At 56.2% G+C, this 25,390-nt stretch overlaps 13 protein-coding genes across 13 annotated transcripts; 7 read left to right on the top strand and 6 right to left on the bottom strand.

The window, feature by feature from the left end:
- Window positions 1-58: 58 nt before the first annotated feature.
- CCM_00032 (3-hydroxyisobutyrate dehydrogenase, putative) lies at window positions 59-1,226 on the top strand (the record flags this gene model as incomplete). The annotated part of the gene is made up of 3 exons (XM_006665192.1): window positions 59-166; window positions 275-445; window positions 507-1,226. The coding sequence occupies 3 exons, from the start codon at window positions 59-61 to the stop codon at window positions 1,224-1,226; spliced, it is 999 nt and encodes a 332-aa protein (XP_006665255.1).
- Window positions 1,227-2,079: 853 nt separating this feature from the next.
- CCM_00031 (uncharacterized protein) lies at window positions 2,080-2,734 on the bottom strand (the record flags this gene model as incomplete). Its single annotated transcript, XM_006665191.1, has 2 exons — window positions 2,080-2,319; window positions 2,426-2,734. 2 exons carry the CDS (start codon window positions 2,732-2,734, stop codon window positions 2,080-2,082), a joined length of 549 nt encoding a protein of 182 aa, XP_006665254.1.
- Window positions 2,735-3,965: 1,231 nt separating this feature from the next.
- CCM_00030 (streptomycin adenylyltransferase, putative) lies at window positions 3,966-5,028 on the top strand (the record flags this gene model as incomplete). The annotated part of the gene is made up of 2 exons (XM_006665190.1): window positions 3,966-4,042; window positions 4,095-5,028. 2 exons carry the CDS (start codon window positions 3,966-3,968, stop codon window positions 5,026-5,028), a joined length of 1,011 nt encoding a protein of 336 aa, XP_006665253.1.
- A 575-nt stretch (window positions 5,029-5,603) lies between these two features.
- CCM_00029 (cytoplasmic thioredoxin, putative) lies at window positions 5,604-6,397 on the top strand (the record flags this gene model as incomplete). Its single annotated transcript, XM_006665189.1, has 3 exons — window positions 5,604-5,920; window positions 6,028-6,132; window positions 6,199-6,397. The coding sequence occupies 3 exons, from the start codon at window positions 5,604-5,606 to the stop codon at window positions 6,395-6,397; spliced, it is 621 nt and encodes a 206-aa protein (XP_006665252.1).
- Window positions 6,398-6,915: 518 nt separating this feature from the next.
- CCM_00028 (kinetochore protein nuf2) lies at window positions 6,916-8,304 on the top strand (the record flags this gene model as incomplete). Its single annotated transcript, XM_006665188.1, has 1 exon — window positions 6,916-8,304. One exon carries the CDS (start codon window positions 6,916-6,918, stop codon window positions 8,302-8,304), a length of 1,389 nt encoding a protein of 462 aa, XP_006665251.1.
- Window positions 8,305-8,504: 200 nt separating this feature from the next.
- CCM_00027 (uncharacterized protein) lies at window positions 8,505-9,128 on the bottom strand (the record flags this gene model as incomplete). Its single annotated transcript, XM_006665187.1, has 1 exon — window positions 8,505-9,128. The coding sequence occupies one exon, from the start codon at window positions 9,126-9,128 to the stop codon at window positions 8,505-8,507; it is 624 nt and encodes a 207-aa protein (XP_006665250.1).
- Window positions 9,129-9,527: 399 nt separating this feature from the next.
- On the bottom strand, window positions 9,528-10,373 carry CCM_00026 (uncharacterized protein; the record flags this gene model as incomplete). The annotated part of the gene is made up of 1 exon (XM_006665186.1): window positions 9,528-10,373. One exon carries the CDS (start codon window positions 10,371-10,373, stop codon window positions 9,528-9,530), a length of 846 nt encoding a protein of 281 aa, XP_006665249.1.
- Window positions 10,374-10,680: 307 nt separating this feature from the next.
- CCM_00025 (uncharacterized protein) lies at window positions 10,681-13,829 on the top strand (the record flags this gene model as incomplete). Its single annotated transcript, XM_006665185.1, has 8 exons — window positions 10,681-10,798; window positions 10,825-10,882; window positions 10,989-11,053; window positions 11,187-11,265; window positions 11,337-11,518; window positions 11,805-12,775; window positions 12,982-13,471; window positions 13,627-13,829. 8 exons carry the CDS (start codon window positions 10,681-10,683, stop codon window positions 13,827-13,829), a joined length of 2,166 nt encoding a protein of 721 aa, XP_006665248.1.
- A 995-nt stretch (window positions 13,830-14,824) lies between these two features.
- On the top strand, window positions 14,825-17,620 carry CCM_00024 (AP-3 adaptor complex subunit beta; the record flags this gene model as incomplete). Its single annotated transcript, XM_006665184.1, has 2 exons — window positions 14,825-14,972; window positions 15,045-17,620. The coding sequence occupies 2 exons, from the start codon at window positions 14,825-14,827 to the stop codon at window positions 17,618-17,620; spliced, it is 2,724 nt and encodes a 907-aa protein (XP_006665247.1).
- Window positions 17,621-17,935: 315 nt separating this feature from the next.
- Window positions 17,936-19,100, bottom strand: CCM_00023 (RTA1 domain protein, putative; the record flags this gene model as incomplete). The annotated part of the gene is made up of 2 exons (XM_006665183.1): window positions 17,936-18,804; window positions 18,872-19,100. 2 exons carry the CDS (start codon window positions 19,098-19,100, stop codon window positions 17,936-17,938), a joined length of 1,098 nt encoding a protein of 365 aa, XP_006665246.1.
- Window positions 19,101-20,721: 1,621 nt separating this feature from the next.
- Window positions 20,722-21,237, top strand: CCM_00022 (eukaryotic translation initiation factor eIF1a-like protein, putative; the record flags this gene model as incomplete). The annotated part of the gene is made up of 2 exons (XM_006665182.1): window positions 20,722-21,032; window positions 21,141-21,237. 2 exons carry the CDS (start codon window positions 20,722-20,724, stop codon window positions 21,235-21,237), a joined length of 408 nt encoding a protein of 135 aa, XP_006665245.1.
- Window positions 21,238-21,351: 114 nt separating this feature from the next.
- CCM_00021 (Lethal(2)neighbour of Tid protein) lies at window positions 21,352-22,836 on the bottom strand (the record flags this gene model as incomplete). The annotated part of the gene is made up of 3 exons (XM_006665181.1): window positions 21,352-22,251; window positions 22,337-22,581; window positions 22,662-22,836. 3 exons carry the CDS (start codon window positions 22,834-22,836, stop codon window positions 21,352-21,354), a joined length of 1,320 nt encoding a protein of 439 aa, XP_006665244.1.
- A 299-nt stretch (window positions 22,837-23,135) lies between these two features.
- CCM_00020 (D-amino-acid oxidase) lies at window positions 23,136-24,600 on the bottom strand (the record flags this gene model as incomplete). The annotated part of the gene is made up of 3 exons (XM_006665180.1): window positions 23,136-24,025; window positions 24,205-24,302; window positions 24,368-24,600. The coding sequence occupies 3 exons, from the start codon at window positions 24,598-24,600 to the stop codon at window positions 23,136-23,138; spliced, it is 1,221 nt and encodes a 406-aa protein (XP_006665243.1).
- Window positions 24,601-25,390: the final 790 nt, after the last annotated feature.

The raw sequence follows: 25,390 nt of genomic DNA, 5'->3' as shown, positions 1-25,390 counted from the left end.
ATTGACTTGTACCATTTTTTTCTCGCCCATCGTCCTTGATACACTTGACAAGCCCACGATGCGTTTAATTGCGGCTCAGATGCTCCGTGGCACGGCCCAGCGGAGAGGCTTCGCAACGACGCCCAGACGGCTCGACAACTATGCCTTTGTTGGCCTCGGCCAGATGGTGAGTCTCCTTCTGTCGGCAGAATGGCCCTGCTCGGTTTCTTATGGAGCCGCAACTTTTCCCAGCGTCGAATTGCTGATTGCTAACACGGATGCTTTTACGAACCAGGGCTACCAAATGGCCAAGAACTTGCAGTCCAAGCTCCAGCCGAGCGACAAAATCTCGCTCTACGACATCAACACAGACGCTATGAAGAGACTGCAGGTTGAGATGAAGGCCGCCTCTAACGGCGCGGCCGTCGAGCTCGCCGCCAGTGCCCACGACGCTGCCAAGGAAGCCGTACGTCCCGATCTACTCGCACCCGCTCGTCCCTCACCCACACACTAACCCACGACCCCAGGACACAGTCATCACCGTCCTCCCGGAGCCGCAGCACGTCCAGGGCGTATACAAGTCCATACTCACCCCCTCACTACCCCGGCGCGACCGCGTCTTCATCGACTGTTCCACCATTGACCCGTCGACCTCGCGGGCCGTGGCCGCCTCCGTGGCCGCCGCCCAGCAGGGTGCCTTTGTCGACGCACCGATGTCGGGCGGCGTCGTCGGCGCCACGGCCGGCACCCTCACGTTCATGCTCGGCGCGCCCGCGTCCCTCCTCCCGCGCCTCGAGCCCGCGCTGCTGACCATGGGCCGCAAGGTGCTGCACTGCGGCGACCAGGGCGCCGGCCTGTCGGCCAAGCTCGCCAACAACTACCTGCTCGCGCTCAACAACATTGCGACGGCCGAGGCCATGAACCTGGGAATCCGCTGGGGCCTGGACCCCAAGAAGCTGGCCGGCGTGCTCAACGTGAGCACGGGCCGGTGCTGGCCGAGCGAGGTCAACAACCCGGTCAAGGGCGTGGTCGAGACGGCGCCCGCCGGCCGGGACTACAGCGGCGGCTTTGGAATCGCGCTCATGAAAAAGGACCTCCGCCTGGCCATGGTTGCGGCGGCGGAAGCCGGCGCGGATATGAAGCTCGCGGATGCGGCGTTCAAGGTGTACGAGGAGGCGTCGGAGCGGGAGGACTGCAAGGGCCGTGATTTCTCTGTCGTGTATAGATATCTGGGCGGCAAGGAGTAGGAGAAGGATGGAGCGCAACTGGATTGGAGGGGAAGAAGATTTCACGACTATCAATATACTGGTATACAGCCAAGATAAAGAATATAGCAATGGAGTTCCTTTTCAGCCAAATTTCCAGAAGGAAATGATAGCGCTGGCAAGTGCTCCCGAAATCTTGCATCAACATCATGCCCCCCCGCAAAGGCACCCGGAGAACGAAAGGGCGCGGGCGCGGGGAATGAGACGGACCTCGTACATTAAAAAACCTGCATCCGCGGCACAGCTTCTCTCTACCGCTCCATCGCACAGATAATCGATGCCTCGGTCCAGCCGTGGAACGAGGTCCTGGCCGGTCCGGCCCGCGGACGAACGCCGGAGCGTATCCGAGCCTATGGCGTACAGTGGAGTCTGCCCTGAGCCGACCACGGCCGACCTGGAGAAGCTCGACGAGACAATGCAGGCGGCAAATATGGGTTAACTATACTCTTGTTGCAAGATCCGATTGGAAAACGCGTACGCTTCCGGGGAAAGTATTATTCCTGCACGACACAGAGGAGACCAGACAGCACGAGCTCTACGTTGATGAGAATGAGGAAATCGCGGAACAATGTGTTATTTTCTGGGGTTTAATGTGAAAGCAGAGAAAGAGAAAAACAATATGGAAAAGTTTGCCAGAGAAAGCAGCAACTAGAAGAGTTGTGCAACTCAAAAACCAGCAATTTGGAAAACCAGCAACGGACAAACCAACAACTGGAGAACCAGCAACGGAAAACAGTCGAGAACCAGACAAGTCAGAAATCAAAGAATGATAAACCAAGATCATCAACCGAGATTGGTAACTGAGCGTCCAAGGGCTGGTTGCTTCCTGCGAGTCTCAACCGCAGGGGGTGCCGCAGTAGCCGCAGCAGCGGCCGGGAATAACCCAGACTTCTTTGCTCTGCAGGGCGCAGGTAGGACAGCGCGTGCCCGGAATCTTGGGGCGGGTACGAATGGCCGAGTCGGCGCCGGGCAGAGAGCCCAATGGGCCGACATGGGCCGGACCATCAAGCTCGCCCAGGCACGCGATCATGGGAGGCTCGATGGACTGAGTTTCGTGAGCTTCCCCATCGTGACTCTGTCGACGTGTTAGTACTTGAGTCGGTCATGACCAGCAAAAGAGGCTGTTGCAAGTGTTTTCATTATTTCCAAAATTGTGCTAGGGTGGTTGTGGAATGGCTTACCTGGTCGAGCATCATGGGGAGTTGGTTCGGGATGTTGCTGATCATGTTGATGGGTTGAGTTGAAGGCTTGTTTAGGAGTGGAATGGTGTAGAAGGCTTGTTTCTGGTGATTTGTTGATGATGTCTTCTTCTTCTGAATTGCAGCGAACCTTGACCTCTTTATAATCCTGCCCAAGAGCCAGGGATGCACTGAAGAATCGACCGGCTGAACCTCATCGCTCAACACAAAGTGATTCAGCATCAACCGTGTGGATACGACCCCGGACCGGTCAGCGCAGAAAAGTTTCATCATGTTACCATTGGTGGACATTTAGTGATGTCTGTACTTGGAGTGTGACGAAGCCGATAACAGATCAAAGCAACATGAACGACTGTTCGGTCCCACTGCGTCGGACAGCATCCAGGCAATTATCTGCAGCCAAGGCAGCGCTCGAGGCAGTGGTGATGCAAAGAAAACGGTGAAAGAAACTACATTGGGCGTCTTTTTTTGAATCTTTCGTGACACAGTCTGAGCATTGTTAGATTGTAGACCGTTGTGGATGCGGCGACAAAGAGACCTTGTCGTGGTGGTTTATAACCACCAACACTGATTCGCCGCGTACAGCTGGTCGATTCGAATCACTATGGACACATGTATACATGTATGTAGCCAATGATTACGAGTCTATATTCACTTCTACTCCTAAATCTTGGAATTGCGTTGGTGGAGCATGATTTACCAAAGCAAACGGCTGTTGGATGCCGTTGGTCGACAAGGAGTCTAGTCTCAACGGACCACCTTACGCCTTAGGTTTGGGCACAAAGACACGACACAGGCGCCCATAGTTAGGCTCCTGCAGAAACAAGGATTTACGGTTCACGTTGAATCATTATTACATCTTGTAGCCGCCATTGATACTTGTTATGCTTCCCGCTCACTCGACGATACACCAGAACCTCTGTGCCGTCGCCTGCTAGAGGTTTTCCGTGCTTTTCGCTTTATGCCTGCTTCCCAGCATAGTCGCTAACATAACTCGGTCATACTTTGTGCTGGTACACATTGTAGTCTGCCACTACACTCCACACTCCGTTAAGCGGATGAAAACGTCGAGGGCATCAAGAGTTTCAAATATACCCATTCATACGATGATTTGGCTGACAGACGCGGTGTCGGAGATGTAAGAAAACGTCTCCAATATGCGACTTTATATGCGGTAGGACTTATCTCATAATGCATGTTGGCAGGAACATGTGGTACCGGGAGTGAGGTTCAAGGGAAAGGAATTAAATGGAGAGATAGCCAAAGCCGTTCTGTATGGGAGCTTCGTTGATGAGAAGAGGATTTGACTTTGTGTAGATAGTGGGTTTGGTGGCTTGTCATAGTTATGCTCTGACCTCCATTTAAGTCCCTTGGGGTTTAGGCACCTGCCATAAATGGCGTCCCTGCTCACCTCCTCAATGTAGGGTTAACATGAAGGGCCAACGGATACCATGGTTTAAAGTACGATGAGGTGAAAAGTCATCGCTGAAACAAGATAGAGAGCTGTAGTTTTGAGCCTGCAATGGCTTGTTCTGCAATAGTGATAGGTGACTGTTGTGCAATGGTGGAAAAAGCGAATATCGAAGCTGTTCATTCCTGGTAAATGCGAGCAAGTGTGACATGCGCATGGATTTGTATGCGCGGCACCTAGTCTCTCAGCCTTCAGCCTCGAGTTCGTTGGCCAACAAGTCCGCTACTATTGGCGTGGCGTGGCGTGGGCGTTCCAAGCGCCGCTTCACCAAGGAACATCAGCCCTGTTGCAATTGCACGTCATCATGGACGCAGCGTCAGAAGAGTATTTGCACAACCTGAGCGACAGAATCTCACGAGCGCTTGAAGGGAACTTGACGGCAATCTATCTCCATGGCTCTGCAGTGCTTCGCGGGTACAACCGCCGATGGAGTGACCTTGAGGTGCTGGTCGTGGTACCGAGCCAGACGACACTGGCACAGAGAGCAGCAGTGGCTGAGACGGTGAGCGAGAAAGCGCTGCCGTGTCCGGCGACCGGACTTGAAATCAGCATCGTCACGGAAAGCGCAACTGCAAATCCAGATACGGCTGCACCGGCGTTTGAGCTACATATGACGACGGCAGCCTCGAACAGCAAGATTGTCGAGGGCCGGGGCCACGACGGCGGCCCAGACCTCCTTATTCATTTTGCCGTGTGCAGAGCCAAGGGGAGAATTCTGGCGAACTTTGCAGCACCAAAGATGAGGGTAGACGTGTTTGGCGCTGTACCAAGGAAGCGCATCATCGCTCAGCTACAGGACGAGCTGCGAAGGGCGACGAGCGAGGGACCGCAACATTACGCCGTGTTGAATGCGAGCAGAGCATGGATGTATGCGGGGACACGACAACTCGTGAGCAAAGCCAAAGGAGGACAGTGGGCAATGTCGAGGCTACAACGCGATGAGCGGATTCCAGACCAAGGCAACAAGATGACGCTCATCGAGCGGGCGCTGGCGAGGCAAACAGGCGACGAGGCGGTTATTATGGTGGCGGATGATGTGAAGCGATACGTCGACTTTGTGTTGCAAGCATTGGAGCTAGCCGGAGATGCGGAAGCGAATCGACAAAGACGATGATGACAGCCTTTTTATTTGTTGATGTGTGAGGAAACTGAGGAAGCTGGATTGGGACAACTAATAATTAGGTACCTAGGTACCCTATGGGTCGGAGAAATCGTGGGAAGGGGATATGAGATTGAGATATGAGGGGATATGGGAAACATAGTAGGCCGCTGAACCGATCTGGAAACGGCACAGGGCTAGTTAGCGAAAGTGAATCTGACTGGGCGAAATGATATGGAATTATCAAACGGTGATTGCCACTTTTCAGTTGTAATTCAGCAGAGGCATTGCGTCATTTCTAAAAGGGTACCTGGGTACATGAAACTGCCTGACAAATCATCTACAAGTCAAGTAACAGGGCCATGGCGGCTGCAGTCAGCCTGCAATCATCAAAATAGAAACGAATTAGTAAAACAGGAAAGCTAAGAAATGGAATACGTTCAAGATTACCAACTAGACTAAAAAAAGAAGGAAAGAGTCATACGTTGGTTCGAGGATGCATCTGCTTGAATAATAGTAATGTGCACTGCACTTCGGCTCAACTCGGCTGAGCCCTTTGCCCAGCCTGTTCCAGCAGCAACCAAGAATCCATGACAAAGCTTGCTTGCCTCTTGTGCAACCACGCCTGCATCTTTCCAAACGCTAATCGCCATCACATCATCCAGCCACGACTGGTTGCACTGCCCTCCGTCCGTCCCTCCCTCCACTGCACCCTCGTCCTCTATAAGAGCAACCCGTACCCGCTCGATCTTCCCGAGTCCGGTTTCAAAATGTTCTCATCCGCACGCATCATCCGCTCCCACACTTTGCGCACCGCATCCATTGCTCGCCCAGCCACCATCGCTCCTCTTCAGAACCGACTCTTCCACGCTACCCGCCCAGCCATGACTGTCCAGGTCGTCACCACGTATGTTCCATATGCCCCCGAATCACGAATGGCTACCAATCAAGCCAATTGACCTCGGCGCTTCCCTGCGCACCTGTGCTTCACCTAGCTAACAAGTTCGCCCGCAGCGCCGACGAATTCCGTCAGGCCGTCGCAAACAACAAGGTCGTCATTGTCGACTCGTACGCCGACTGGTGCCCGCCTTGCAAGGCCATTGCCCCCATCCTGGAAAAGTAAGCTCCCGAAAGATGCCCAACCGACGCAAGACGGAACGCCAGCGCTGACAGCCCCCCGCCCAGGCACTCCAACTCGGACGAATTCAAGGACAAGGTGCACTTTGTCAAGTTTGACGTGGACAAGATCCCCGAAATCTCGCAGGAGCTCCGCGTCAGCTCCATTCCCGCCTTCTTCTTCTTCAAGGACGGCAAGCAGGTTGATAACTTTGTCGGCGCCAACCCCGCTGAGCTCCAGCGTCTACTCAAGACGCACTCGGCCTAAACGTGCGAAATACGCGAGGCAAAGATGAAGGAAAAAATACAAAATAAACATGTCTTGCGCCCGAGTTTGCGCCCGACATTGACATTGGGATAGAGGCGTTTTACATTGGTTTGATACCGTGCTCGATTTCAGCGGGTATCAGGATAGAATACAGTATAAAATAAACAACTGGATTAAAACTGTGCCAAGCAAACGCGTACGAGATTACTTTGCGGTATCTTGTGTATATTTCCTGAAGATGATTTTGAATGACCCCATGCAACGTATTTTCGTCGTGGCAAAGACGATTGGGTTGCTGTTTGGCTGGTAACTATATCTGAATCTATTCGTAGGCCATGCCAGCAATGGACGTGGGGCACTCAACGCGAAGTCCCTGTGGCGGCCCATTTTTGTGTTTCCACAGCAACATCGCTCACCGTGTTGTCCAATCCCGACAATACATTGACAACTACACATAAAAAAAAAAGCACGACACCGGTGCCTCTGCCTCAAAGCAGAGCATACTGAAATCAGACAAAATGGCGTACAACAGAATGAGCATCATACCCCAGCAGCAACAACAACAGTCGCGCTTGCGCAAAAAGGAGGACGAGGCCGACGCGTTCATGCGCTTGCCCGACAGCGAAATCGTCGGCTGCATCACAGAAATTGGCATCAACTTTAGCATCGCCGACTTGCAAAAACCGAACCCCGCCCATGTTCAGCAAATTTTTGAATGGTTTGCGGAACTGCTCCTTAATGCGACACGCGAAACGGTCGACCCGGCCATGCGCGCCGCCGCCCAAGACGTCTGTGGCGAGTTTGCCGACGTAATCCCCCCCGACACACGCAATCTCATGGGATTTTACGTGTCGTTGCGACGTCTCCTTCTCGAGTGCGGTGTCACAGACCTCTCCTTCAACGATCTCTACAAACCGACATATGAACGACTCGTCAAGATCTTTAGCTACCTCATCAACTTTGTCCGCTTCCGCGAGTCGCAGACATCGGTGGTGGATCAACACTACAATAAGTCAGAGGCTATCAAGACGCGTATCGAGTCGCTGTATGCGGACAATAAGGATAACAACGCCCGGCTGGAGGATATGCGACACCGCCGCAAAGTCATGCAAGCGCAGGTCGCCGAGAAGACGGCGCGGAACGAAGATCTCAAGCAGCGACTGCTCGAATTGCGGCGGAGCCAGGAGCGCGTGGCCGCCCGCCTCGACGAGGCCAAGCAGCGCAAGACGGAGCTAACGGGCGTCCTGGAGCAAAAGACGCAAGAAAAGCTGACCCTGCGACACGAGAGCGCCAAGCTGCGCCCCTACGTGCTCCAGAGTCCCGCCTCGCTGCAGGACCACCTCGCCGAGCTGCGCGAGATTCTCAACAACGACAAGGCGCACATTGACGCCTTGGAACGGCGCGCGCGCGCGCTGCAGACGTCGTCGGACTCGTTCAGCACCGTATCAGTAGACGTGGAGGCGTGCGTCAAGGTGCTCGAGGAGATTGCCGCGGAGCTGGCCAAGGAGGAGGAGGAGCTGGGGCGCTACGCCAAGCAAAAGGATCTGCTCACGGAGCGCGGCCACAATGCGCGCGAGGTGGACCGCACCGAGACCATGCTGAAGCGCCAGCTGGACAAGTGGCACGACCGCACGGCGCGGCTACGCGAGCAGGCCGAGCACAAGGCGGCCGAGGCGCACGACCGCGTGCTCGAGCTGCGCGCCGTCCACGCCCAGCTGACGCAGGAGCAGGTGGACAAGGGCAAGGACATGACGGTCCGCCGCGTGCGCATCGAGCAAAAGAGAAAGGAGATGCTGGATCTCAAGGAGGCGATTGAGAAGGAGGTGCACGCCGCGCACGACGAGTACCTCAAGATGGAGTCGCACATCAAGCTGTACATGACGGAGATGGAGCAGGCCATCATGTAGTGAGCCTTGACGTCTTGGGACTTTGTTCCTTGCATGTGTACGGTTCCGATATTGGTATCTGTTTTTGATGTGGCATACGACTTTATGGATTTGGACATTGGTGCGCGGCGTTGGCAGGAATACCCCCCTTGGATATGATGGATATATATACACATAGTTTACACGTCTAATCAAAGACTGGCCTCTTTATTCTCTTTGAATCATGAATCGTCAAACGTGAACCACCGCTGCAGAACCACCCGCGCCGTCGTGCACGGCACATCCCACGTGCCGTCCTCGCGCCTCTCGGCTGCCGTGCTCAGCAGCGGAATCTGCTCCTCGTATGCCGCCGGCCACTGTGCCCCCTTCTTTCCCTCCTCCTCCTCCTCTGCCCCCCAGCCCGTCGGCTCCCTCAGCATCAAGACGAGCCCCCCGCGCGCCGCCTCGACCAGGCACGCCGCCGAACAACCAATGTCCTGCGCCGACCACCCGCCCGCGTCCCGATGCACGTCCAAGAAGCCGTACACGAGCAGGCGCGCCGGGACGGCCGGCGGCGGCAAGGCGGATACGTGGGCGCGCAGATGGGCGACGCTCGGGACAAAGGAGGTGCGGATGCGGCGCGCGGCGGCGACGCGCCCAAGCGTCGCCCGGAGCACGTCGGGGGCTGCGGACGGCGGATGGGCGCGGTCGTGGAGCTCGGTGACGGCGGCGCGTAGGAAATCGGAGCGCGCGGCGCAGATGAGCACCGTGGTGGTGCTGGTGGTGCTGGTGGGAGCTGTGTCGAGGATGTGCGTGAGGAAGGCGATGGGGGAGAGTGGCGCGAGGACGACAGGCGGCTGGTGCATGGCGGCGAGGGGTGGGTGCGCGCTCAGGTTGGGATCCCGGTGCGATGTGCGGTTGGAGAGGATGCACCTTGTCGTTTGTGTAAAGGTGTCGTGAGGGGAAGGCAAGGCGTGGGGGTGCCAACAAGCATACAGTGAGGCGTGGATCGACTTAGTTGAGGATGCTAGGTAAACATGTTGTTGGCTGCGCTGATCAACTACAACGACACAGAAACGTGGCCGCGTTATGAGAAATTAAAATAACACGCATAGATCGTTTGGTCATTGTTTCAAGTGTGTATACAAGATCAACTTTGTATTTTGCCAATCAGATTAATGTATACTCTAGTTACAGTGGTCTAACCCTCACCTCTCTCACAATTATCGTTTTGTACCGGAATCTTCTCCGCCGCACCAAACCACCTATCTATGAATGATGATGCTCCCAGGCGTCCAATCCGACGACTTGACGCAGTACCAGCAGTCCGTCTCACTATAGTTGCTATCGCCCGATGGACCGCTGTTCTGGTCAATGCTCGCGTACAGACTCCAGCCGTGTCTCTCGAGCACCTCGACGAGCCTCAAAATCAGGAGCCTCGATGTCATGGTAGCCTCGCCCGACGCCGACCAGGGGTATCCGTGCATTTTGAATTCGTAGTGCCCGCGGCCCGCGTCCTTGGCTGCCTGCGCCTGCAGCAGCTGCATCTTGGTCAGCATGGCGCCCACGGCCGCGGCCAGGTCCTGCGGCGCGCCGAGCAGCCGAATCTTGTCACCCTGCTTGAACGAGACGGCCATCCAGGCGGCTGGGGGTGCGGGACCGCCGCCCTGTCGGCGAAAGATGAGCGTGTCCTTGTCAAACTCCTTGCGGGAGACGTCGGTCGAGGCCGTCATGATCCAGCCGCGGGCGTAGAGGCACGCAAAGAGGTCACGCATTAGTAGCATGGCCGGCACGGCGTAGGTGCCCGTGCCGCTGCCGCTCCACGGCCGCCCGCGCAGCTTGAACTCATATGAGACCGAGTACGGCCGCTCCGCCTGGATGCCTTCGCGCCAGGCCTGCTGGAGGACGCCGCGCACAGCGGCGACGTCGTCGGTGCTAAACTGCACGAGCCGGATGCGGTCGCTCATGTGCAGCGATAGCGAGGCGAAGCTGGTCTGGAACGGCGCCGCGGCCGATGGTGATGATGAGTCGACAGTCCCATCATAGGCGGGCGGTGGTGCGTTGGACGAGGATGCATTGGGCGATTTCGACAGGGTTTTGGTGTCTGCCATGGTTGTGATGCGCAGCGGTGTGATAACAGGTGAAGAGCAGCAAATTTATGTAGCACAAAGACGATATTTAATGATGGCCGGCCAGAAATATCAACATCCGAGACGCAGGCACCTGGGCCAGACGGATTAGGAAGCCCGCCGTCAGCCTTGTTTTGGCTCTAGTGATCAGTGGCTTTCCCGTGGAGTTGCCTGGGGCGTCGGGCGTCGGGGCGTACGGGGGGTTGTCAGTTATTTGTATTGTGTGGCTTGAAGATGAACTGGTGATTTTTTTTTGGGCGTCGAGACCACAAGTTGGCATATTGATGAAATGCTGTTTGTACCACGTATATTCCTTTGGTCTACCGCAGCCACCAGCTTGTGCGCGTCGACAAACGATCCGGCCACTGCACTGGCTGGGATGCGCCTGCGGTTACAGCGCAGCAGCAGTGCGTCTGCATCACCTGGGGTGCAGCGGATCGACAACAGTCATTCTCTTCTGTCAAGAAGGATAAAGAACGGATGACTGGCTGGTGAGTTGATGCGAGTGTTTGAGGGACCAACGATGAGCGCAAGTAGCGTGGCAAGTTTGCTGTCGGGGGTTGTAGGTCGGTGCAGTGTCAATGGTCATGCTGGCAGCTGTGGTGGCCAGGCCGCTAGTGAGAGAATGGAGGCGGGCTTTGTTTCCTCTTTGGTTGTCCCTGGTTCGTATTCTTCTCTTCTCCCTCAGTGTCTTGCCATGAACGCCGTTGGAAAGGCTCGCCCCTAGTGCCCGCGGGCGCGCCGTTGTCGCGGATAGCCACATTGCGACAAACCCTTGCCTACTAACCTACCTAGGTAGGTACCTAGGGAGCGTACCCTGGCCTGCTTGCTTGGTAGGAAGACGCCTCGAGGACACCGTCACCGTCGGCACTCCGTACGCCACTCTCATCTATGCATTTCGTGGCCCTCTTCTCTGCATGGCTTGCTCCAGCATCCCGTGAATAGTGCAAGCCACCTCCCCGTCTGTGCACCTCCTGGCAGTGGCCGGCTGGCTGGCACAAACGGCACAGTGCCACGAGACAGTGCCGGAGCGTCCGCCACACATGGCAAACAGTTGCGGAGACTGGCTCTCCCCGCCCACGAACTGGAAATCCCCCCCCAGCCGAACCACCAAGCCAACCTAATCCGTGAGCAACGGCACTGTGCAGGCTGGCGTGGTTGTGCATTTGACGCGAAATCTAGTTCTCTTCATCTCTCCATCGCGGCGTCTTCTTTGCGCCACTTCTCTTTCTTTTTCCTTTTCGTCCATGTCTCATTTCAATTTCCTCTGACCCTGGCCCGCGGCTGCCTTTTGCTTTTTCGCTGTCCGGACCGTCTTCAGCGGGCGCCCCGTCAAAACTTCGCCCCCAACGGTTCACCTATAGGGATCTCAAAGAGGAGCCTCGCTGCAAGCTGCCCTCACCACCTCGTGAGAGAAGCAGCACAACAAGGGACGAAAAATCCCCCAAATCCCACTCCGCTCTCACGGCAGTCCTCATCGCCCAATGTCGAAGAAGGCCGCCGAGTCCGGGTCCCGTGCTACTGCTGCTTACATCCCAACTCGTGTCCTCATCGGCCACTGGGTGCACTCGAGCGAGCCCGAGCCCAACCAACACGCCGTCTACGGCATTCTCAGCCGCGATGGCAAGCTGCGCTTCAAACTCGTCCCCGAGACCCGCGAGGGCCGCGCCATCCAGGGCAACTACCCGCCCTCGCGCGAGACCTGGGTCATCCACGAGGATATTGTCTTTGAATCCTACCTCTCCAACCTCAACCGCCTCGGCATGAAGGAGTACTGCCGCGAGCGGGGCCGCCAGGTCGACGAGGGCGAGAAGCCCGGCGGACCAGACAACGCTGCCAACATCCTCAAGGCCGTCGACAAGGCCGAGCACCTCTGCGCCGCCGCCAAGCATGAGCGTCCTCGCAACCTGCGCTGGGAGCGCGAAAAGTGCGCCGACCGCCGTCGCGCCGTCCGTATGGAGGGTTGGGCCTCGCGACGCGCCAGCAATGGCGACGAAGTTGGCGCCGTCGTGCCAGAGGCCGTCCTGGGTGCCACCCCGGCCGAGGCGGGCGCCGGCGTCAGGAAGAAGAGAAAGAAGCACGGCGAGCGCCGCACCGTCTACCACCATGACCACGTCTCCGAGGCCGCCGTGGCTGCCGCCGCCGCCGCCGCTGTGGTGGACCCGGACAAGTCGGGCTTTGCGGACAGCAGCCGTGATTCCATGGAGATGAGCACGACATCTTCCGTGACGGACAGCTCCGCGGATGATACCAAACCCAAAGTTTACAACGGTGTCATCTACCAGCGAAACCCGACGGGACCCTTTGCGGGCAAGCTCACGGCCAAGGGCCAGGTCGTCTCCATCAACGGCGAGGACTATGTTGAATATCGCGTTCTTGCCAAAGTATAAAGCGTCGGATATGTTTTTGTATATCTATGTGTTTGCTTGGCGTCATCGCTTCACTGAGAAGCACCATGCGGAGGAGACGACTTATTTCTTAGCATGGGATCCGGCGTTTGCAAACCAGCATTTTTAACTCTTTTTAGTTTGGGATATTTATATCCTGGAATATGACGAAATGACCTGATACGAAACTCTGCAGCTCATAGCAGTTGTTTCTCGCCTCACATGCGCGTAATATGGTGTGTCTCATGAGCACCCCTCACGTGTTCCCACTCTTTCACTTTTATCCAAAAACAATGACATTCTTGCCATCGCTCTTGCCATCCAGATACACCTTACGCATGTCCTCGGCCTGCTTCTTGTCCGCAATCAGCGACCCGACGAGCTGCATGCAAGTCGCCGAAGATGAAATACGGCAGCGTGATGCCCTTGTCCGGCTGGCCGACGAGGACCAGCTTGCCGTGCTTTTGCGTGCCGGCGGCGGCAAAATCAAACGCGGCCGGCCCGTCGGTCGCGAGGATGGCGGCGTCGACACCCGGATACCGGCCCGGCACCACTTCGCTGATTCGGCGCACGGCGTTCTCGGCGGGGTCCGTGGCGAGGACGCTCACATCGGGTTTCCAGCGATACGAGCTGGCCAGGTCGATGGAGCTCTGCTTGATATCGACGGCGATAACCTTGTAGCCCTGCCCCGCTGTTAGTCCGGTGCGGTCTGGTAGGGGCGATGCTTTGGAGTTTACCATGCATGGCCTTGGCTAGCTGTGTGCCAATGTGGCAAAGACCGCCGATGCCAACAATGGCAATGGAGCCACTAGAAGGCACGTTGGCGCGCTTGATTGATGGAACCGTAGATGGTGATGCCCGCGCATTTATTGTTCAAAGGTTTTCCGACGATTTTAAGAAAAAGTTCAATAAAGGCTTGAATGTCATACTTACAGAAGATCCGATTTCTCACCCGCCTTGCCGCTCCCTCCAAACAACTAGACTGGGCAAAAACCCTGGAGGATGCCAAGAAGATAGAGCCTTAATGCCGCAGACGTTGAAGACTTTGTAACCAATTACGTCGATCATTACAACCTCAACGAGAAAGGAGGAGGAAGATCTCATGCCGACGCCATCGAAGAGAAACAGGGCATGACAACGTGCTTCAGGGGGTCGAGAGGGTGACAGAGGACAAATAAAGACTGATCAAGCTAGTCATGCTGCAATTCTGACAATAATTTCTATAAATACACAGGTTCTTTATTTTGCATTTGCGATACTATTTGTATTTCTCACAGAGCTAAACGCTGACGCCTTGGGCGTTCCCTTGATGGGCAATGATTCACCTCTGTACATACATGTTCACAGGGACCTGCAGCGAGTAAGAGTTACTAACTACCATTCTATATCTCGAAAAAGAAGTAGAATTATGCGCTACACACATCATGTTCTAAGCCTTCTTAGGGGGTTCACTTTTACTTTGCAGTCTCTTGTGCAATACGTGAACCAAATCTTGGGCCTCAACTTGGGCAGCCTCTGTGTCTCTTCAACGACCCAAGGATGATTAACCTTGAAGGAATCCGTTCCTTGATCGAGTCTCATCCACAAGGAATCGTGCGATAACCTAGATCCGTCAAGAACCTGCATCGGATCGCTGTAAATGCTGCTCTGGGGATTATGCTGCTTCTCGTGCAGCCACTTGATTGCCAAGAGCCTCGAAGGTAGGGGATGCTGATAGTTATGCGCAGGCAGCCTCAATTAATCTAGCGGGCCTCATTAAGGCACCTGCGTCAGTGGAGAGTTCTCCAGATTACGTACGCTATAATATACATTACAAATAGCGAGTTTAAGACTTTACCATTCATTAATCCACCATCTGTATGAAATCACGCATCTGTCTATGAGCAAGTGAGCGAGGTGGCCAGTCGAGCCCGAAACTGGCACCGGCGCAACTTGGGGGATGGAGCAATTTACAGCCTTTGAGAAGGGGGTAGTAGCTTACTTGAGTGTCGATATCCCAATATCTGTAAGCTCTTTAAATGACTTGTCGCCCTTATTTATAAAATAATGAGCAATTGTGATTGCTACCATGGGCCGTTTGCTGGTAGTAAAAACGTGGAGAGCGTTCAGGTTGTCAGACATGCGCCAAACGACACAACTCAACGAGACCGTCGAGAAAACAAATCTTGGAAAAATCCCATGTCGACTATCGCGGGTATAAAATCCTAATTTGGTCGTAAATTCTCACATTACACCGAAAGGGGTGAGTACAGCAGGATTGTAACAGTGGCACGAGACGTTGGTGCTGGTCAACGTGCCCCCACCAAAATTCGACATCGCAGCCAGCCCACTCCGCCTCCCAGTCCCCCTCCAACAACTGACAACTTCGCCCTCGAGCTTCGCTGGCACACGCAGCGTCGCCGCACAATGGAGTCCATATCGCGGATCTCAAGCCTAATGGAGGCCGGTACGTTTCTTCGCGCCGAATTGCGCCCTCTTCCTCTTGTTGCCGCCGCTGATGCCTGTGTCCAGCGAGGGAGCTCACCCTTGACGCCGCCCAAGCGACCCGAGGCAGTCGCACGAGCTCCAGACTGCTCGACCGGAACCAGATGCGCAAGCTTCTCGACAGCCGAAACGATCGCGATGTGCTCGAAGGTCTGCGCCGTGTCGTTGCCGTACGATGACCCTGCTTCCCCCAGGTCGCCGCCTGTGTGCCAAACGCCTGCTAACCCTCGCTTGCAGATGATGTACCGGAAGCAAAAGACCCTCCCGTTCTTCTCCTCGGTCGTCAAAAATGTCGCATCACCGAATATCGAGATAAAAAAGCTCGTGTACATTTACCTCATCCACCATGCCGAGCAGGAACCCGACCTCGCCCTCCTCTCCATCAACACCATCCAAAAGTCCCTCTCCGACACCAATCCCCAGGTCCGCGCCCTGGCTCTCAAGACCATGACGGGCATCCGCGTCCCCGTCATCAGCCAGATTGTCTCTCTAGCCATCAAAAAGGGAGTCGCCGACATGAGCCCTGTTGTCCGCAAGGCCGCCGCCCTCGCCATCCCCAAGTGCCACCGACTCGACCCGAGCCAAGCGCCGCAGCTCACCGACTACCTGTCCACGCTGATTGGGGATAAGCAGTACTTTGTTGCTGGTGCAGCCGTTGCTGCATTCCTAGAAATTTGCCCCGGCAGAATCGATCTCATTCATAAGCACTACCGAGGTCTGGTCCGCAAGATTGTTGACATGGACGAATGGAGCCAGCTTGCTATGCTGCGACTCATGAGCTCGTACGCGAGGAAATGCTTTCCGAGACCAAATACCGGAGCCTCAAAAACGAAACCTGCAGAGACGGCGTCTGCAGATGATTTCTACAACCAGTCAAGACCCGAGGAAGCTGATGCTGGTGTGGATATTGATCCCGATCTACGCCTGCTCCTGAATGCTATCCGACCACTGCTACAAAGCCGAAACTCTGGTGTCGTGGTTGCTGTGACGAGGTGTTATGTTGAGATTGGCACAGCCGAATACGTCAAGCTTGCCGTTGGTCCTCTTGTTGCGCTCATGCGAGGGGCCCAGGATATCCAACAGCTTGCACTATATAATATCGTCTCTGTTTGTTTAATGCGACCGAGAGATTTCGTCAAATATTCTAGCCACTTCTTGGTGCGAGCAACAGATTCAGCACCAGTGTGGGAGCTCAAGCTTGAGGTCCTCACCCTCATTTTCCCCCACAGTCCGCCGCATATCAAGAGTCTCATTCTCAAAGAGCTCGAACACTTTTCACAAGGCACAAATAAAGCTCTTGTGCAGGAAGCTGTGCGTGCTATTGGCCGATGTGCGCAATCCGACGCCACTACATCACCCCGTTGTCTGAAACTTCTTTTGAGCCAAATCACTAGTCTCGATGGCACACTTGCTGCTGAGTCGCTCACCGTCATTCGGCACTTGATCCAGCAGAATCCAGACAGCCATGTTGGAACCGTTGTGCGTTTGGCCAGAAACTTGGACTCCGCCACGGACCCCCACGCAAGGGCCACCATTATCTGGCTAGTTGGTGAATTTTCAGGTCTGGACGGAGAAGACAACATTGCACCCGACGTGCTGCGGATTCTCGTCAAAGAATTCGCCCACGAATCGGAAGTTGCCAAGAGACAAATTGTTCTACTTGGTGCCAAGGTCTATTTACATCACATCAATCGCCGTGCAGAAGCCCAAAATGCGGAAGGTGCAGAGAGTGACCCGCCTCAACGATTCGAAACGCACGCTGTCGAGCGCCTCTGGGATTACCTGATGACCCTTGTGAGATATGATGTATCTTACGACTTGCGTGACCGCGCAAGGATGTACAGAGCTCTTCTAGCTGTGCCACAGCTGGCTACGCTGATGCTGCTCGCGCCAAAACCAGCACCGCAGGCGCCAAGTCCTTCAGAATCTAGAAAGGGATTCCCACTGGGCTCCTCAACACTCGTACTAGAAGGTGGCGGCGGTCTCCATGGACTGAGCGGCTATGAGGCGCTTCCTGATTGGGTCACGCCTGGGAAGGAGCCTGACCCGAGACTCCGTGAACAAGACGAGGGTCCGTATTCGCGATATGATGGAGAAAGAGGTCCTGCCCCTGCCAGCCAGGCTCTAGATGAAGCGGTACGAGCTGCACCGAGCAAGTCGAATGGCATTGCCGAGGGTCTGGGTGCCAAGACGCTGGACGACTGGCTTGCGGAGGGCGACGAAGAAGAGAGTGGCGAGACAGAAGAGGAAAGCGAAGAGGACACTGAAGAAGAGGGAGAAGAATCTGAGGAGGAAGACGAGGGAGAGGAAGAGGAAAGTGACGATGACGGGGAGGAAGCTAATTTGGTCAAGGCATGATGTAGCACAAGTCAGACAAGATGCATAAGAAGCGTTGCTTGCGCGGTACCAGTAATAAAACCCAGTTTCCACGTTACAAGGAATAGAGAATCAGTCTATAGGTAGAAGAAACTGGAAGAAAATTAATAAGATAAAAAACTGTCTATGAAACATAAGATGACCAAAACAACGCTTGATACCCGTCTTCCTTAAATACCTAGTGTACGCGATCTGCGTCGTATATCTGTCAATGAAATCTTTGTTATTTGTCTAAATCGAAAAACCTTGCCGCCGACTATACACAATAGTCTCCAGCTTTCATTTCACCAGATGTCGCTATACCTGCTCTTTGCTGGCGGTCTCGGGAGGAGTCTGGCTGGTAGAGGCGGGAAGTCTAGTCTCGTCCGTCTCGTTGCCGGCGTTGGAGTTGGCGTCGCGCTTGGCGCTCGCCTTCTCGTCGGCGCGCTGCTGGCGGCGGGCGACGGCGTTGTGGCGCATCTGCGGGAAGTAGATGCCGGGGTGGAAGATGGTGAGGAGGGCGCTGCCGAGGAGGACGAGGGAGCTATCGAGGACGAGGAAGCTTGGCTCGTCCTGCATGATGTGGTTGCCCCAGCCACCAGCCATTTCGGCAATACTATAGCCCACATTTGTTAGTTGGGTTGCCTTTTGCGAGGGTAGATGCGATTTTGAAGGGGGACGGTACCGGTAGATGCAGCGGATAAAGATGCACATGTAGGCCGCGCAAATGGCGGCGAGAAAAATGACAAAGTTGCGGCTGCGCCAGACGCGCAGGCCGTCGGACTCTCGGGCCTCGGGCGTGCGCATCCAGCGAGCCACGCGCAGGAGATAGTCGAGGCCGAGGGCGCCAAAGACGGCCAGCACGGCGACCTGCAGCGCGACGCCGGCAATGATGGCCTGGTTGCCCGTCTTTTGCAGCTTGGGGTTGTCGTGGCCGGCGGCGGCGGCGATGCCGCCGCCGATGGCCTGCACGATGAGGCACGAGACGTCGGCGGGCAGGAAGAGGCGCGGGTACCAGACGGCGGGCAGGCGCGAGAGACGCGGGTTGAGGGCGAGGGCAATGTGCTTGAGCGTGAGGTAGATGCTGACGCAGATGAAGGTCGGGCCGAGGATGATGGCGCAGATTTGCAGCTCAAACGCGCCATTGTTCCACGGATTCGAGGAGAGCAGGATGCGACCGACGTAGCCTAGGGGGAACTCGTGTTAGTCGGGATGTTAGGCGCGCCGGGAGAGATGGATTGGGGGGGAGCGCACCGGCGGTTTCTAATATCAGGCCGCAGGTCAGCGCGGCGGTAAAGGTCCAGGTGCGCTTGGACACGCCGAGGACGACGGTGCCGATGAGGCAGAAGCCAAACATGATGGTGAAGAAGTAGCCGGACCCCAGGTTGGGATAGTAGCCCAGGACGGTGGCAGCGACTGGGCAGTCCTCGGTGACTTGCACGCAGCTCTGGTAGGGATCGCCCCTGGTGTGGTTGGAGGCCATGACGGCGGGTGTTTGTGGGACGCTTTCCAAGTCGATTTTCCTCCCTTGTTGTAAATCTAGTCGAACTTGTAGTTGTATACGGAAGAGCCGGGAGAAGGTGTATTTGGAGCGTCGTCGGCGTCAATGTCGTGGAGGATGTTGAGGAAGCGGAGAGTTGTCAAGTTGGAGCGAGACGCAAGTCGATGGCGGCGTTTTGGATTATACTGCAAGAGAAAAGACTGATTCTCTTGAATGTACAGAAAAGAAAAAGAGGTGAGAATGACGAATGGAGATATTGACGTATTTGAAAGAGCAGACCCAATCCCAGAGCCTCGTTTGAAATGGCACTAACACTGGCGGACTTCGCTAGTCCGAAACTTCGTAAGCGAACGAGATGGGAATGCAAGGGTTGTTAAGGCGGCTCATCTGTTTTGACAAGGGGGGCGGCCGGTTCTTCGTTCCGGCGACGGGTTCTGAAAGAGGTAGTAGCATTGTCATGGGGTTTCCGGATGGTTTCACATCCGGGCGGCAAACCAGTCAGTACCCGTATTACCAAGGAGCCTACACCTTTTTTGCGCGAACGGCACCTTTAATCTGTTTCTCGGAAATGAGACATTCTAGAAGAGAGACTCGACTGGCGTTCGTCAAGGGCGGCGCGCCACAACAGGGTGGTGGGAAGACAAAAGGTCGGAACGACGTCCATCCGAGAGTGAAAGAAGCTCGGCCGGACGAATTCAACGGGCCGCCTCTGCGGGAAAAAACGTGCGATAGGTAGGCCAGCCAGCCTTGTCCGCTGACGACAGGGGGGGGGGGGGGGCTATGGCTTTTGGGGACTGCTGGGGGGGAGAGGGTAGTTGGGTAGATACGCGTATTCGGCCAAAGGCCAAGAAGGCCGGGCAGTTTTAGCGGCGGCTGAGACAGATTTATATCCGAGAGGCAAAGTGATGTAATGGATGTTGGCTCTCCCATGGCCCAGGATTTGATGGATCGGCCGTGGCACGATCGGACGGGCCTCCTCCTTTCTCTGCTAAAATAGAAGCCGAGTTTTATTTAGTTGTTAATTTCTTTGTCTGTGTAGGTTGGTTGGTGACGCGCTCATTTACGGGTCGATGATGCAAGAACGGACCCCAAGGACATGGAATCCAAGGGTCCCGAAGAAAACAAGAATTTCAGACAAAACATTTTACAAGAGGATTATTTACAACGTCGTTTACAATTCAGATCACTTGACCATGCTCTGTCCAGGTGGCTACCGGCAAGTGTCATGCCCATCAAGGTTCCTCCTATTCACCCAACTTCAGAGGGCAGGCGAGTAAGCTATCATGAGCATCATAAATTGTTAGTCAACAGCCCATGCCTTCAAATAGTAAAATAGTACTTATTTGCAATTATCACCATATTCCGATATTTCGAGAACATTGTAATATATTGTGCACTTGTCACTCCTCGCACCCGAGCAACGCCTAACCGGAGCCTGGCCCGCAAGATATTACCCCACCATTGGCAAGAGCGGTAAAGAAAAAAAATACTGTCTACAATAGAGTATCCAACCTTGAACCTTTCCTCCCGAGACACCTACGCAAAAAAACCATCGCCTGCTCCCAACAACCAACCAACCCTTTTTACCACCCCCCTCCCAGCCATGGGCCGTCCGAACCGCGACCTGCAGGCCGCCGCCGACGAGACCGTCACCCCGCCCGCCGTCCTCGCCGCCAACCAGACGCTCGTGCGCGTCATCCGGCCCGAGGGCAGCAACCTGTTTGTGTGCGCCCTGCCCAGCCAGAAGACGCTGGTGCTCGAGCTCGCCCAGCGCTTCCGCAACACCATCTGGGTCAAGCGCGGCGGCTTCGCCCTGGCGGAGCGCTACGAGGACGGCGCGACTGACACCCGCGCGCAGGGCGAGATGATCAACATTGTGCGCGCTGAAAAGGAGTGGCGCAAGATGCCGTACTGGTGCGTTTTTTTTTTCTTTTTGGCTGCTCGGCCGCCGGCTTGCGGACTTGCGGACTTGCGGACTTTGGTGGGAGAAATAACTAATCTGTTGTTGCATGCGACTTGTAGGCCAAAGGAGTTTGCCAAGGCGGCATACAATCAGGACGACTCGGAAGAAGAATCGACAGTAGGCAAGATGCCACCCAGCGACTCGGAAGACGACTAGATATCCACGGCCCACCGGTCATGACGACTTATGAACATATGCATATATTAATAATACCGCTTCTCTCATGCATGCCTCGTTTAAACTATCATACACGCCTCATTTGTTGCGCCATTATTGCTTCTTGGCCGCGGGCTTCTTTATCGTGAGGCCGTCGTTGCGCGTGCCAAAGTACACCACCAGGACCGTCGTCGCCATGACCGCCACCGCCGCCGTCGACGACTCGCTCGTGCTGGGAAACACGTTCCACGCCCACTCCTGCAGGAGCCACAGCGGATACGTGAGCACGGCGGCACCGCCGGGCAGCGCGCGCCAGAGCAGAAACGGCGTCGACCACGCCAGGTACGCGTAGAACTGGTAGTGCAGCGAGCGCGCAAACAGCAGGCCGACCAGGTTCGCCGACAACATCGTGGTCAGGACAAAATCCGGCGTCACCCTGCGCGACACGCGAATCTCTTCGTCCGGCGTCAGCGCCGCGCGCCCGCGCAGCCACGCCGGCACCATGCGGCGCAGCGTCTTGCCGGCGGGCCGCATCCAGCGCGTGGCGAGGAAGAGGGCGAGCGTGGCGGCGTGCAGGCCGAGCAGGAGCAGCGCCCACTCGCGGCGGCGAAACGTGGCCTCGCCGAGCATGCGCCAGTTCACGGTCCACTCAAACTGGAACTGCCGCGAGAGCTCAAAGGCGCGCGCGAGGTAGCCGTTGGTGTTGGTGGCGATGAAGGGCAGCGCGATGACGATCTGGACCTGCGCCATGAGCCAGGCGAGGGACAGCGCGCCCGAGAAGCCGCACGCGTGCAGTAGCACGGCGCCGACGGCCGGCAGCACGAGCAGCAGCGACATCTTGATGCCCAGCCCCCACGTGTAGGCCATGGAACCGAGCGCCCATAGCCGCCGCTGGAACGAGTAGATGGCGAGCCACAGGAAAAAGACGGCGAAGCAGTCGTTGAAGCAGCGCAGGACGAAGACGGAGTGTAGTCGCTTCGAGAGGATGAGGAGCGGGAATATGTACGGCGGTACCTGGGTGTAGCGTTAGTCGATCGAGCATGTACAGAGTAACAAGACAAGGGAGCCGCTAATCGATGCGTAGATGACTACTACTCACTTTGGCTTTCCAGTAGCAAAGCATCACCAGTCCCAAGGTCACCATGTACAGCACAGCAAACAGCTGCTGCGCCAGCAATACGTTTTCGCCCTCACCGGTGAGGTAGTATAAGCCCGTGTAGGTGTAGACGTGCGCGGCCGGGTACACGAGCGGGCCGGTGCCGCCTTTGATCTTGGTGTAGTCGCGCTCGCCGTGGACAAACTGCGTAATCTGCTCCATGTACGCGACCCAGTCAATCTCGGTGTCTTTTGTTTTTAAACGCAAAACGCTGGTCAGCACACGCTCTGCCCGCCAGGCACTCTAGCAGAAAGTCAGAAAATCATACAGGGAATCTTCCAGATAATCAGGCAGGTCAGCACCGCATCGGCGAGCCACAGCGCCACGGGAATCAGCGGTGACAGCGCATGCCGGCCGCACGCCACGTCGACGACAAACGTCAGCGCGCGGACGTGCACCGCCGGCTCGCGCGCTGCTCGCGCGGGACTGTTTGTTGCCTCCATCGGGAGGTTTACAGTCGTCCCTCCGACGCCGTGAGAGAGCTTGATAGTTTGGTCCAGCAGTGGTGCCCGAGGCGGTTGCTGTTTGAAAGAAAGTCGGTTGGTTGGTTGGTGGTGGGGGGGAGCTTCGGAATCGAAACCTTTCTGAAAGGGGTCACCTACCTATAGCGGGGCCGGTGAGCAACAGCACAACGGTTACGCTAACTAACTTAACCTCACGATTAACATGCTTATTATTACACTTCAAAGGTTCTTCTATTCATGTACGCATTTATTTCCATGGCCGGCTGTCCTGTACCAGCTTACAGTTTGGAAGCCGCCGCGGCCTCAAAGTTGAACAGCGTCGGCTCCTTGGAGAGGTCCTCGCCGTTAGCGGCGCGAATCTCGTTGACAAGCTCGACGACCTTCTCGGCGCAGCCAAACGAGCCCTGAAATCCCCAGCCCGCGTGGCCGTAGTTGTGGACGACGTGCACGCTCGCGCCGTCCACCTCGTCTCGCAGCGTCTCGCGCTCAACGCGCACGCCGCCCTTGCGGTACGGCCGCAGCCCGACGGCGTGGCGGATGACGTCGAGGCCGGCGACGCCCTTGCCGCCGGCGAGCGCCGGGTCGAGGCGCACGGCGCGCGCCATGATGCGCGTGGCGACGTTGGGGCACGGCTGCGACTCCCAGTTGCCCAAGTCGTAGGTGCCGCCGAGGATGGTGCCGCCGCCGGCCGCGCGCTGCATCGTGTAGAGTATCTCGCCGCTGCCGTCGTCGACGGCCGACGTATTCAGCATCGACGACCCGTCGTTGCGCACCAGCACAATCTGCCCGCGCGCCGGCAGCATGCCCGCGTCGCGCACGCCGCCGAGCGTCCGCGCCCCGAGGCCCGTCGCGTTGATGAGCACGTCGGCCGGGCGGCCGCTGTAGGCGAGGCGCCGCGCCTCGGTGAGGTCGTGGAGCACGGCCCGCCGAAAGACGACGCCCTGCCGCAGGCACTGCCCGACCAGCCAGAACAAGTACATGGGCGTGTTCAGGCACATGCTGGTGAAGGAGCACCCGCTGTCCTGCCCGGGCGGCAGCTCGCTCGCGGCGAGCTCCCGATAGTCGGGCGTCAAGTGCCGGTACCACGGGTCCCGGTCGAAGAGCGGATCTATGGGCCCGCCGCTCGGGTCTGCCTCCTGGTCCTTGTGCTGGCGGAGCACAAGCGCGTCTGTCGGTGAGATGAAACGAGTAGTTGTTAGCGCAAGGTAAGACAAGGAGAGCGGATTGCCACGTGGCGAGGGAGCTACGACAGTATGTTGCGGTGTTGTACGGGATCCGTGCAGCCAGCCGCAAACAAACCAATCTCGTTTTCGCTCTGTGACGGGGGGGCGTGTGTGTTTCACGTACTCTTGAAGTGGAAGCCGGCTTCTGGCACGTTTCTGCAAAGCCACACAAACTCGGGCCATGTGCGACGCTCCCACCTGCTGTCGGCGTCTGGGTTCATGCTGCAGGCCGGGCAGCCAGTATCAGCGGCGATCGAGCAACGCGCACGGTGGAGGAGCACACTTACGGCAGGACATTGGCCCCTGCTATTGGCGAGGCGTACTCAATGTCGTAGTCGCCGGGCATGTGCTTGGCCACGAGGGTGACGGTGTTGCCCTTGCTCTTGGAGAGCAGGTACGCCGATGTGAGGCCAGACACACCGCCGCTAGATGGAGGACGTCGTTCGTTAGCGATACAGTTTGTGGTCCGTGTGAGCAGCGGAAACAAGACTTGCCCGACGATAACAATGGTGTTGGTCATGATGGACTATGATTTCGAGTTCCATTCACAGAAAGATGCTGGTTCACGTCATGCTGGAGGAGAGTTCAGCAGCAGCACGCATCAGCTCGCCAAGTCTACTTCTTCCATGGCGGGCGCGGTCGGTGGGTCACGCTTTGCCTCCCGCTCTCAGCAAAACGCGGGGAAGCACAAAGAGTCACGCCAGATCAGTGGGTTGCTGTTTCGCTTCAGCGACTATACTGGTATTGATGAAAGCGTGAGTATGATTTATCAAATGACTCATTGCCCGATCATCACGGCAACAGTAACTGTTGGATCAAAGGTGTATTCGAATACGATGAAAAGCAATAATAACGTCAATTTGGTTCCTTCTGATTGTTGTGATAACTAACAAACACACACAAACGCTGCCTTCCCTCGATGGCTGGGATCAACAGGCCCACAGCCCTCGAAAGGGGGTCTTCCGCCCACACGCTGGCCAATGAGAGACCAGCGTTGAGTTGCCTGCTTGCACAGGGGGCCAACAGTAACATATGGGATCGCAAAAGTCTGTGTGCTTGTTTCAATGTCGATGGCGTTGACCTCTGGTGACCTTGCCAGTGACCGCGTTCCATATTGAAACCTTGATTCTGCTAGAAGCAACTCTAAGGTAGTGGGGAGAAGTGCTAGAAAATGTGTGATGCATAACTACCATGCACTTGTAATGGTTCCCGCCACTTCTGTGGCACAATTGTGTCAGAAACGTGCGCCCGCCCCAGAGCTACTTCAAGCCAAGCTTTCCTTCGCACTTTGGATATACAATAAAATAAAA

Source organism: Cordyceps militaris, assembly GCF_000225605.1.
Source record: "Cordyceps militaris CM01 unplaced genomic scaffold CCM_S00001, whole genome shotgun sequence".
Taxonomy (NCBI): Eukaryota; Fungi; Ascomycota; class Sordariomycetes; order Hypocreales; family Cordycipitaceae; genus Cordyceps; species Cordyceps militaris.
This window is presented reverse-complemented; position numbering and strand designations above follow the sequence as displayed.